Source organism: Giraffa tippelskirchi, chromosome 11 (assembly GCF_054371585.1).
Source record: "Giraffa tippelskirchi isolate mGirTip1 chromosome 11, T2T-mGirTip1v1.2.pri, whole genome shotgun sequence".
NCBI lineage: Eukaryota > Metazoa > Chordata > Mammalia > Artiodactyla > Giraffidae > Giraffa > Giraffa tippelskirchi.
The window spans coordinates 95,964,053-95,977,688 of record NC_137285.1 but is presented as its reverse complement, the minus strand read 5'-3'; the positions used below and the strand labels follow the sequence as shown (position 1 = coordinate 95,977,688).

The following is a 13,636-nucleotide window of genomic DNA, read 5'->3' as shown; positions in this document are numbered from 1 at the left end:
TAAATAAGCTACAAGGATATATAGCACAGAGAATATTGTCAATGTCTTATAATAATTTAGAATGAGTATAGTCTATAAAAATGTTGAATTACTAATCTGTACCCGTGAAACTAGTTTAATATTGTAAGTCAACTATAGTTCAATTAAAGAATAAGGCTTGGGCTTGACTAAATATTAATACTGCTTTTGCAAGCACTATATTTAATCTGAGCAGTATTGATAATACTGGAGATCTCAAATTTATTGGAAGCCTGTTAAGTATTTTTCTAGAAAATTTTACCCATATAACTGTTCTGTTGTATAGATAATATTTTTCCCATTTATAGAAAATGTTTCTTAAAGAAATTAAGTGACTTTCCCAAGATAACAAAATTAGTAATTAGTTGAGCCCACATTTGAACATAAGTCTATCATATGTCAAACTCCATGCATTTAATCAATATGAATCGATCAAAATTTAATCCATGCTGTCTCTATAACTTACCTCTTTTTTAATGGATGTTATACAATATTCCTCAACCAGTTAGTGTTTTGTTCTGTTTGTTTTTTGAATCAGTCTTTCTCTTGTGATGAGTAAAAGGATCTAACTAATAAAGAAATGGTATAGAATGTTTAATGAGCTGTTGATCTTTTAAAACCATAAGCAAAGATAATAAATGCAAAGCTGTTTCTGAATGTGTTTCCCTTAGGAAAAATTTATTGTGGTAGGAATATTTAACATTGAGATCTACCTTCTAAACAAATTAAGGGTACAGTACAGTATTGTTCAGAGGAACGGTGTTGCACAGCAGCATCTCTAGAATTTCTTCATCTTGCATAAATGAAAATGTATATTCATTAATTAGCAGCTCCCCACATTCCACTTTCCCCAGCCCTTTGCCACCTATAATTCACTTAGGTTCTGTGAGTTTGACTCCCTTAAATACCTCATATAAGTAGAATCATTGTTCTTCTCTGATTGGCTTATTTTACTTAGCATTATGTTCTCTGGGTTCATCCATGTTGTGGCATATGATAGGATTTCTTAAAGCTGAATACTGTTCCACTGTATGTATGTGTCGGTGGACATTTAATTCATTTCCACATCTTGGCTATTGTAAATAGTGCTTCATTGAACATGAAAGTGCTAATATCTCTTCTAGATCCTGATTTCAGTTCTTTGATAAATATACAGAAGTGGGATTGTTGAATTTTTAAGTACTGTCTATATTTGTTGGGGATATTAAAGAATATGAGTGGTCTAAGTTAATTTTGTGGCATGAGCTCTTTCTCCTTGACATAGAGAAAACATATATTTGAGGAGACAATCATTACTGTTGAATACTGCCATCAATATAGGATCTCTGACTCAATGGGCATAAATTTAAGCAAACTCCAGGAGACAGAGGAGGATAAAGAAGCCTGGTGTGCTGCAGTCCACGGGGTTGCAAAGAGGTGGACTTGACTTAGAGATTGAGTGACAAATAAAAGCTGCCATCTTGCAAAACTTTTACCACAATTTTTCAGGAAATCACTGATATATATATATATATATATATAAACTATACATATACATCAAACATTTTAATATACTGACAGATCCTCCTTAATATGAGACAATTTATTTTTTCTGAAATAGCAACCAAGAAGTAGTCCCCTGATACACTAAACCTATGTCCTCAGTTTTTTATAACTGAGTTACTTAGTCCTTAATCATATACTTCGTGAACAGATTCACTACCTTATGTTCAATATTGCCTCAGCTCATCTTCAGGCTCCATTTGGAAACTGCTTTCAGTCCTTAAGTTGATGCTATAGAAATAAACTCAGGGGGGATAAATAGTTGGCCAACTGCCACATATTTATTCAGTCAAAATAAATGGACTTTAGTGAGTACAATAATACAGAATGTTTTAAAAGTCTTTCTTTGGCTAAGGTATTTTATTTACTCCATTTCATGCAGAAAGTTGACAATGTTTGCCTAAAATTGTTTTGAATGTACTGTCATTCTTTTCCATATTGAATTAAAACAAGTATTAATATTAAAGCTGGATGAGACCTTAAGAACCACTTTTGATATTCATTAGAAAGGTAAATTAAAAATTATTTTCCTATAGAATCATGTCTTTACATTTTTTAAAACAATGTTTGAGCATCACAGTATTTAGAATGTTAATAGCCTTAGAGCACCTATTTGGAATATACAAAAAAGGAAATAAAAGGGCTTCCCAGGTGGTGCAGTGGTAAAGAATCTGCCTGCCAGTGCAGGAGACACAAGAGACAGGGGTTTGATCCCTGGGTTGGGAAGATCCCCTGAAGAAGGAAATGGCAACCCACTCCAGTGTTCTTGCCTCAGAAATTCCATGGACAGAGAAGCCTGATGGGTTACAGTCCATGGGGTCACAATGAGTCAGGCACGACTGAGCACACACAAGGAAATGGAAGTAGTTATTTCATACTCTCTTAAACCATCACTATTCTCATATTTTATTTCCTGAAAGAAATAGGGAATTAATGATGAATTCTGTGTAGGTCAAAAAGATGAGGAGAAAAAAAAGTTCCAATTATTAATTCATTACTAATAGGATTACCATCAGATACTTATGGACTATAACATGTTCTCTACCCCAAAATGTGTTTAATAGAACATCTCCATCTTGGAATAGAGTGAAATCTAGAATTCATACTTTTAAATTTATATTGGAATAATCTAATGCTATTAGAAATTGAGAGTGAAAAATCTGAAGAAACACACTGTGACCCTAAGGTTCTCCATCTTAATATAAATTGAAATACTAGTTTTAAATATTTTTAAACTAGTACCTCTAGCTTTACGGACATAAATGGTCATGAGATTTGTCCCCCACCTCCATAAAAAAAGAGTCCCATCAGAAAGCCTTGCAGGTAAGGAGATTTGGAAGACTAAGGTTTAAGATTTAGGTCATACCTGAATGGTCTAGTGGTTTTCCCTACTTTCTTCAATTTAAGTCTGAACTTGGCAATAAGGAGTTCATGATCTGAGCCACAATCAGCTCCTGGTGTTGGTTTTGCTAACTGTATAGAGCTTCTCCATCTTTGGCTGCAAAGGCTATAATCAATCTGATATAGGTATTGACCATCTGATGATGTCCATGTGTAGAGCTGTCACTTGTGTTGTTGTAAGAGAGTGTTTGCTATGACCAGTGAGTTCTCTTGGCAAAATTCTGTTAGCCTTTGCCCTGCTTCATTCTGTACTCCAAGGCCAAATTTGCCTGTTACTCCAGGTATCTCTTGACTTCCTACTTTTGCATTCCAGTCCCCTATAATAAAAAGGACATCTTTTTGGGGTGTTAGTCCTAGAAGGTCTTGTAGATCTTCATAGAACCGTTCAGCTTCAGCTTCTTCAGCATTATTGGTCGAGACATAGACTTGAATTACTGTGATATTGAATGGTTTGCATTGGAAATGAACGGAGATCATTCTGTCATTTTGGAGATTGCATCCAAGTACTGCATTTCGGACTCTTTTCTTGACTATGTGGTTACTCCATTTCTTCTAAGGGATTTGACCTAAATCAAATTCCTTACAATAATACAGTATAAGTGGCAAATAGAATCAAGGGATTAGATCTGATAGACAGAGTGCCTGAAGAACTATGGATAGAGGTTCATGACATCGTACAGGAGGCAGTGATCAAGACCATCCCCAAGAAAAAGAAATGCAGAAGGCAAAACAGTTGTCTGAGGAGGCCTTGCAAATAGCTGAGAAAAGAAGAGAAGCTAAAGGCAAAGGAGAAAAGGGAAGATATACCCATTTGAATGCATAGTTCCAAAAATAGCAAGGAGAGATAAGAAAGCCTTCCTCTGTGATCAATGCAAACAAATAGAGGAAAACAATACAATGGGAAAGACTAGAGATCTCTTCAAGAAAATTAGAATCACCAGGGGAACATTTCATGTAACGATGGAAACAATAAAGGACAGAAATGGTATGGACCTTACAGAAGCAGAAGATATTAAGAAGAGTGGCGAGAATACACAGAAGAACTGTACAAAGAAGATCTTCACAACCCAGATAATCATGATGGTGTGATCACTCACCTAGAGCCAGACATCCTGGAATGTGCAGTCAAGTGGGCCTTAGAAAGCATCGCTATGAACAAAGCTAGTGGAGGTGATGGAATTCCACTTGAGCTATTTCAAATCCTGAAAGATGATGCTGTGAAAGAGCTGCATTCAATATGCCAGCCAATTTGGAAAACTCAGCAGTGGCCACAGGATTGGAAAAGATCAATTTTCATTCCAATCCCAAAGAAAAGCTATGCCAAAGAATGCTCAAAGTACCACACAATTGCACTCATCTCACACGCTAGCAAAATAATGCTCAAAATTCTCCAAGCCAGGCTTCAACAGTATGTGAACCATGTACTTCCAGGTGTTCAAACTGGATTTAGAAAAGGCAGAGGAACCAAAGATCAAATTGCTAACATCAATTGGATCCTTGAAAAAGCAGGAGAGTTCCAGAAAAACATCTACTTCTGCTTTATTGACTATGCCAAAGCCTTTGACTGTGTGGATCACAGCAAACTGTGGAAAATTCTTAAATACATGGGAATACCAGACCACCTTATCTGCCTCCTAAGAAATCTGTATGCAGGTCAAGAAGAAATAGTCAGAACTGGACATAGAACAACACACTGGTTCCAAATTGGGAAAGGAGTATGTCAAGGCTGCATATTGTCACCATGCTTGTTTAACTTATATGCAGAGAACATCATGCTAAATGCTGGGCTGGATGAAGCACAAGCTGGAATCAAGATTGCCAGGAGAAATACCAGTAACCTCAGATATGCAGATGACACCACCCTTATGGCAGAAAGTGAAGAAGAACTAAAGAGCCTCTTGATGAAAGTGAAAGAGGAGAGTGAAAAAGTTGGCCTAAAGCTCAACATTCAGAAAACTAAGATCATGGCATCTGGTTCAGTCACTTCATGGCAAATAGATGGGGAAACAATGGAAATAGTGAGAGACTTTATTTTCTTGAGCTCCAAAATCACTGCAAATGGTGACTGCAGCCATGAAATTAAAAGGCACTTACTCCTTGGAAGGAAAGTTATGACCAATCTAGACAGCATATTAAAAAGCAGAGACATTACTTTGCCAACAAAAGTCCGTCTAGTCAAGACTATGGTTTTTCCAGTGGTCATGTATGGATGTGAGCGTTGGAGTATAAAGAAAGCTGAGCGCCAAAGAATTGATGCTTTTGAACTGTGGTGTTGGAGAAGACTCTTGGGAGTCCCTTGGACTACAAGGAGATCCAACCAGTCCATCCTAAAGGAGATCAGTCCTGGATATTCATTGGAAGGACTGATGCTGAAGCTGAAACTCCAATACTTTGGCCACCTGATGCAAAGAGCTGACTCATTGGAAAAGACCCTGATGCTGGGAAAGATTGAGGGCAGGAGGAGAAGGGGATGACTGAGGATGAGATGGCTGGATGGCATCACCAACTCGATGGGCATGGGTTTGGGCGGACTTAGGAAGTTAGTGATGGACAGGGAGGCCTGGCGTGCTGCAGTTCATGGGGTCGCAAAGAGTCGGACATGACTGAGCGACTGAACTGAACTGAACTTGCTTGTAAAGACTAGAAAGTTATACAACTACTCAGTTGGAAATGTATTGCAAATTTCTCCAATTCCTGGTTATATTTTTAGTGCATATAGGTGAAAGTTTTATAAATATTTTAATAAATAATGTTTAATCTTTTCCTCAGCCGTTTATATATTTTTGGAAATAAAGAAGTTATAAATAATAAATGAATTAACTTTTTATAACAGCAACAAGTTTAAAATTAGGTTTTTGAGCCAAATGCACTGTTCAACATATAGAAAATAAAATTGCCAGTTTATGACTATTTGCTGCCATAAATGCAAGCATTAGGACCAAATTGTCAAATGTTTCAAAGGCCTTTTTAGGGTAAGGTAACCAAACATGTTACAGTTTCTGAAGGTAGAAACAATGAATAAGACATTCTGTGCCCATGATTAGTAAAACTGTCTTCTTATCACAAGTACAGAAGTTCTCATAAAATTTAAGAAACAAAATAACAAGAAATCCTATCTGGTTTTTATCTTTCTAGATATAACAATAACTTTAAGATAAAAAATAAAATAAAATTAAGTGACATGTGGACAGCAAGCTGTGTGGATGAAGTGGGAGAAGGCAACACCAATGCCATGAAATCCTTTGTCTTAGGCTGGCCCACAGTGAACTTCGTGGCCACTTTCAGGTGAGAGCCATAGCTTGTCTTATATTATTCACATGGGTTTGCTACTGTGAAATACAGTCAGCTATGTAATTTCTAGAATGGAGGGGAGAAAAAAAGATAATCCAGCTTTGTTCCCATAATTTTTTAAAGAAAAATATTTTATTCTGATTGATCTATTCTGTTTTGTAGAAAAGTTCATTTGTTTTCTAAAGCCAATAACTCATCTTTTTGCACACCCTCAATAAAGACACCAGTACGCTTTATGTTTCTCCCAAAGAGTTTTCTATTAAAAGATGTGAAAGGTAATGGTAAATATTGAGAACTCTTGGAAGCATTTACCTGGGTTTGAGCTGTGACTGTTTAAAGGGGCTACTGAAATGCCTCGAACACCGTGGAGGAGGAGAGTAATCAGAGTTCTAGGACCTCCCTCGCCAGTACTACCTTCCCTCATGTTTACGCACTGTTTTATATACTGAGTTTCCAAGTTGGCTTTTTAAACTACTGAAACAGATGTTTTACTGAAACAAATTCTGTAAAAGACTCCGATTAAGCTTGAATAACCGGTTTATACTCCCAGATTTTCTTTGAAAATAATTTATAATTATAGAAATAAATTTAATGTCATGAAATAATGTGTTTCCTAACTGCACATCATGTTCTAACTTGATATCAAAAGAGGTGTGACAATCAAAAGCAGATTTATGAATTCAAGGAATGAAAGTCAGTTTCCTAAGACTTACTCCTTGGCTGGGATGGAGTTGGAGAATGCATGGAGAGAGAATCTTTGTGCTCTTATCTGAACAGGCTAAATTGGCACTTTTCCATTCAGAGTGTACGAAAACTCAGACTTATGATTTTGAACAATTGCATGTTCAAGTTCAATATTTGTTTTACACTTAAAAGAGCTGGCTTTTATTTCATGCACACATTTTTCTTTCTACTTCCTCATTACCATCCAACTCCTCAGGCATCATTTTAAAAGCAAATCAGTACTTTTTTGAAGCTGTTAATTTTCTAATAAAGGAAAGGCACGCCATTAAATTCTACTATGCACTATTGACCTTCCACAGGATTTTAAGAATTTATTTAGAAGAAACATACATTTGTATCATTCTCTGTGTATCTTCTTTTCCATGGCAAGCTTCTCTAAATATTGTCATTTCATATTGTTTAATCTCCCTGGTGTTTACAGCTAAAAGGAAGTGATTTCAAGTGAAGGATGAGACTACATTATGTCTTTAAAAAAGGAGTTTCCATACAAGTTTTTTAAGTAGAAGGGAAAATATAGAAACAAGTTTGCATACATAGTAATTCCTCCAAAAGTATAGCACTCTAACTGAATGACTAAGTTAACATCCCTAGTGATGTCATATGGACATCATCTATGCTTTGATAGTGTAATGAGGCGCTTCTGTGGTATTTCTCTCCAGTACCCATAGCCCCAGTCTAATCATGAGAAAAATATCAGATAAGCCCAGATTGAGGGATGTTCTATAGAGTTACCTGACCAGTAAGCCTCAAAATTGTCACAATCAAAAAAAAAAAAAAAAAATCAAAAAACCATGGAAAGTCACATAAAAGGTCACTAAGGAGACATGATATCTAAATCCTATATGGTATCCTACAATAGAAAATAGAAAAAGGACGTTAATGGAAAAACTGGTGAAATCTGAAGTCAGTAGTGTAGTTAATGGTAATGTACCAATATTGGTTTCTTAGTTTGATGGATGTGCCATGATAATGTGAGAGGATAACATTAGATGAAACAAAATCTGGGTGTGAGGTATATAAGGATTCTCTGTACTATCTTTGCAACTTTCCTGAAAATCTAAACCTATCTTGAAATTAAAAGATTACTCTTTTTAAAAAAATTAGTAGTGTGGAAGAGTTCAGACTCTGATATGGCAGAGTAAAGTCTTAAAGACTGACCACTCTACAGATAACGACAGTAAACTCTGAACAAAACACAAACAACAACCTCCTGAAGGTTCTGGAAAGTGAACAAAATGTTGGCAGATTTTGGAGAAGAATTGACACTTGGAAGGAGGCATCAGCACTGCATGAGTTTCCTGCTTTTAATGCATTAGCCTGAGGGCAGGCTGCAGTCAAATCATGGTGCAGGGCATCTAACTAGCAAAAACTCAGGCATTCTGGGCTGAAACACCGAAGTACAGAGTTTGGGTCAGCCACAGCCACAGGAACTTGAGGGAGGAAATCTCAGAAAGAAGAGTATCAGAGAAAGGAAGTTCCAGATTTTCTGTTCAGACTCTGCCCAGCTGAATGCTGAACCACAGATGCATGGAACAAACTTAAAGCAGCTTGAAGCTAAGGCTGAAAGAATTGCACTGATTTGCTGCTGAACATAGGAGAGGTACGGTTTTCAGCTTGAATCTAATAAAATGAGCTGTCTGTTAAAACATCAACATTATTTTGCAAATATAACAAAACTCAGAGTCTCCAAAATAAGATATTTATAATGTCTAGAATGTTATCTGAAGTTTTTTCATCTATGAAGTATCTAGAAAGGAAAAAGATCATAAGTAGAAGCCAATCATGAGATGATCTATTTGTTGGAATTGCTGTAAAAGAACTTACAACCAACTCTTACAACTATGCTCAGTAGGTAAAAGGAAAAGCCAATTGAAATGAGTGAAAAGGTAGGAAATCTTAGCAGAGAAATAGAAAATATTTTTCAAAACCCAAATGAAAATTCTAGAACTAAAAATTATAATATCTTAAATTTTAAAAAATTCTCTCTGTGGCTTTAGTTGCAAAATAGAAATGAAAGAGAGATAAGTCAGTGAATTTGAAGGTATATCAATAGATATTATCCAATCTGAGGAAGAGAGGAAAAAAGACTTTTTAATAAAAAATGCATCAGAGACTTGGAGGAAAACCAAAATGTATAACATACATGTAATGGGAATTCCGGAAAGAAGAGAGAGAGGGAATGCAGCAGAACAAATATTTTAGAAATAACGGTTTGAAAATCTCCCAAATTTGGTGAAAGACATGTGTACAGATTCAGTGAGTTCTGTGACCCCTAAATAGGAGTAATATGAATAAAACTTCACCTATTTATTTATAGACAAATGGCTATAAACCAAATATAAGAGAAAATCATGAAAGCAGCCAGAAAAAAACAACACATTACATACAGTAGAACAACAGTTTGCATCACTGTGATTTTCTCACCAGAAATTATGGCTGTTTCAGAGATCAATGGAATAGCATCTTTAGAGTGTTTAACAAAGACTCAAGATTGATCAAAGTGGCAGAGTAGGAGGATGTGGAACTTACCTTCCCCCATGTAGATTATTCCACATCTACATGAGGAATGATTCTCACTGAAAACTGGCAGAAAGACTCCTGTACAACCAAGGCTGTAAGAAAGATCCACGCGTAATCAGGAAGAAAAGAAAAGTGATCAGGCTGGGAGCTTGCCACCAGGAGTATCCTCAGAGGAAAAGGGAGATGACATGGGCAGAGACCTGCCCTGGGGAGTGAGCAGTTCAAACCACAGATTGGGCATCCCACTCCTGGCATGCTGCACAGGGGAGACCAGCCCTCTAGGCTGGTTGAAGGCTGTGGGAAACCTAGCCTCTGCTTGCACGCATGTACACACTCACTCTTACACAGGAACGCACGTACGCACTCATGAGCTGGCTTGCCCCTGAGGCAGAGTGGGGAAGGCTGACAGGATTGCTGTAGTGGCTGCTGGTTTTCCTTGACCACCTCAGTGGTGCATGACTTGGGCCTGGTGCAGAAATGCTCAAGCCCTGCTTCCTCCAGGCGCATCTCCCCACTGCACCAAGAGCTGCCATGACTAGGAACAGAACTTGGACCACCAGAGGTGCCTTGGTCCTGAGGTGATGTTTAGGTGGGGTGCTTACTTAAGGAGTGCATCAGAAGCAGCCCACAACTCTGATGACACCCGATTCATTACAGCTCATGCTGCAATATATGGATAGAGTTCACACAGACCCTGTCTGTCCTGCAGTACGGGACGTCAGGGTGGAGGCAGCAGAGGAGGGAGAAGGACAAAGGGGACTCAGACCCACAGCTGCCTATGAGCAGAGTAAGGGAAACAGTTGCAGATTCTTGCACAGGCCGCCGATCAGAGACAGCTCAGATGTCTGAGGCCGACATGAACCAAGAACCCACATGGGTCCCCCATGCATCAGCACGGCCCCACTCTGGAACAAATGTTCCAGTACTTAGAGAAGGGAAAGCACTCGCTTAACAGGAACAGAGCCAGCTCAGGCCTGAATCTCAGGGCTTCTGCTGTAGCAATTTGAGATCCATTGAGGAGAGAGGAAGTCCTACCTCACAAGTAGCTTCAGCTCTAACCTATCCATTTCCAGCCACATCCACTACCAAGGCTATTGCTGCTGGCACACACTGAGGAAACATCTGACTTGCATCTACATCAAATCCAGCTCTGTCACCAATGGCACTGGGCATGCACAGTCTGTATAGGGATGCTCCCACATAAGTACACCATTTCAAGAATGTAATAGGTAAGTGTTTCACCAAAATACACAGAGGCTGAAAATGTTAAGCATAATGAAAAAGGCAGGGGAACTGGTTTCAGTTGAAGAAGTAAGAGAAAACCCGAGAGAAATATGTAATGAAATAAACTGTTTATCAGACAAAGAATTCAAAGCATTTATAATAAAAATATTAACTTGATTAGGGAAAAATAGGTGAACACAGTGAAAAATTTTAACAAGAAACTGGAAAATAAAAGAGGACCCAGTTAGAAATGAAGAATTCAATAACCAAAATAAAAAACACACCAGAAAGGATACCAGACTATGTGATCTAGAAAACAGAATAATAAACACCTGATCAGAACAGAAAAAATGTTTAAATGAAAAAAGCTTAAAAGATCTCTGGAATAACATTAATTAAGCTTTCCAACATTCACATTATAGGCAACCCAAAAGGAGAAGAGAAGGAGAAATTGAAACTCAGTATTTCATGAAATTATGGTGGAAAACTTCCCAAACTTGTAGAGAGTAACAGATACCCAGGTACAGGAAGCATGGAGGATCCCAAACAGGACAGGAAGCAGTGACATGATGTATTCAAAGTGCTAAAGGGGAACAGCTTGCAACCTGTGATACTTAGCAAGATTATTATTTGGCTTCAAAGAAGAGATAAAGAACTTCTCAGAAGGCAAAAACTGAAAGAGTTCATCCATATTAAACCTACCCTAAAATAATTAAAGAATTTTCTCTAAGGGGAAAATGAATAAGAATCTACAGGAAAGGGAAAATCCCACTAGGAAAGCAAATAGTAGGGACTGAGAATCAACCTCTTAAGTGAGCTAGTATGAAAATAACAAGACAAACAATTGTAAACATAGCTATTATAACTACAAATAAATAGTTAAGGGATAACATGAAAATGTAAAATATGACATAAAAAACAGAAAATATCAGAGAGAGGGATAAAAAATGTAAATCTTTTAGAATGAGTTTCAACTTAAATGACTACAGTTTAAAACAAGTAGATGTAGTTGTAGGTCAACGTATGTGAACCCCATGATAACCACAAATCAAAAACCTATAATTGATACTTAAAAAGAACGGAGCACAAGCATGCTGCTAAAGATAATCAAAAAACCACAAGGGAAGAAACAGAAAAAGAAGAAATGACAAGAGCAGAGCGACAAAAACAACCAGAAAAGAATAGGAAAATGGCAGTGAGTACACACCTTTCAATAATTACCTTAAATGCCACTGGACTAAATGTGCCAGTCAATCAACAGACATGGGATGGCTGATTGGATTTTAAAAAAAACCACCAATATGCTGCCTACAAGAGACTCACTTCAGAGCTAAAGACACACAGACTGAAAGTGAGGGCATGGAAAAGATACTTCGTATTTCGTGTGAATGGAAAAGACAAGAAAGCTGGAGTAGCAATGCTTATAACAGACGAAATAGATTTCTAAAAAGACTATAGCAATAGATCAGAAAAGAGCATTATTTTATAAAACAAGGACCAATATAAGAACAGCATACTATATTCATTAACATATATGCACTCAATACAGGAGCACCTAAACATGTAAAACAAATATTAAAAGCCATAAATGGAGAAACTGTCAATAATATTATTAATACAATAACAGTAGGGGATGTTATTACCCCACTTACCTCAATGGACAGATCATCCAGACAGAAAATTATTAAAGCAACAATGGTCTTAAATGGCATACTAAGCCAGGTGGACTTATTAGATAGCTGCAGCATGCCTCAACCAAAACCAGCAGAATACACATTGTTTTCAAGTGTACAGAGAACATTCTCCAGGATATATCACATACTAGGCCAGAAACCAAGTGTAAACAAATTCAACAGGATAGAAATTATATCAAGCATCTTTTCCAATAGTGACTGGAAAAAAATTTCAGCAAGTTACAGCAGGAAAAACATGACAAGCACAAATATTTGGTGACTAAACAACAAGCTGCTGAAAATCCAGTGCGTCAATGATAAAATGAAAGAAGAAATGAGAAAATACCTTGAGAAAAATAACAGTGGAAACACAGCACTACCAAATCTTTAGGATGTTGCAAAAGCATCTCTTAAGAGGAAAGCTTATAGCAATACAGGCCTTCCTCAAGAAACAGGAAAAATCTCTAATAAACAACCTAACCTACAATCTAGAGGAATAGAAAGAGAAGAACAAAGCCCCGAAGTCAGCAGAAGGAAAGAAATAGTAAGGATCAGAAAGGAAACAAATAAAATAGAGCCCCCCCCCAAAAAAATAGGAAAGATCAGTGAAACCATGAGATGGTTTTTTGAAAAGATAAACAGAATTGATAAACCTTTAACAGGGTTCCCCAAGAAGAAAAGGGAGAGGACCCAAGGAAGTAAAAGAAATGAAGGAGAAATAGCAACCAATGACATAGAGATACAAAAATCATCAGTGAATTCCATGAACAACTGTATGCCAACAAATTGGACAACATAGAAGAAATAGACAAGTTTCCAAAAAATCTGCTAACATTGTATTAGGAGTAAACAGACAATTTGAAAAGACTGATCCCTAGTACTGACATTGAATTTGTTATTTTTTTAAAAAACTACTAGCAAACAAAAGTTTAGAAATTCACAGGGAAATTCTGACTTCACAGGAAAATTCTACCAAACATATAAAGGAAAGCTAATATCTATCCTTCTCAAACTCTACCAAAAAATTGAAGAAGAGGAGACACTCCCAAACTCATTCTCTGAGAACACCATTACCCTGATGCCTAAACCAGACAAAGATGCTCCAAAAAAAATTAGAGGCCAATATCTTTGATGAGTATACATGCAAAACCCCTTAACAACATATTAGCAAATGGAACCAACAGTATATAGAAAAAACCATACACTGTGATGAAGTGGGATTT

General features: G+C 37.0%; 1 protein-coding gene across 22 annotated transcripts in view; it reads left to right on the top strand.

Moving 5' to 3' along the window:
- Positions 1–13,636, top strand: part of ARHGAP20 (Rho GTPase activating protein 20) — a 189,752-nt gene that overhangs the window by 116,268 nt on the left and 59,848 nt on the right. For 15 of the 22 annotated variants that reach the window (XM_081544156.1, XM_081544140.1, XM_081544149.1 and 12 more), the window contains one exon: positions 6,097–6,246. The exons of the other annotated variants lie outside the window; for them this stretch is intronic. In XM_081544156.1, coding sequence (XP_081400282.1) covers positions 6,097–6,246 — 150 coding nt within the window. The remainder of the gene's footprint in view (positions 1–6,096; positions 6,247–13,636) is intronic. 22 annotated transcript variants of the gene reach the window in all.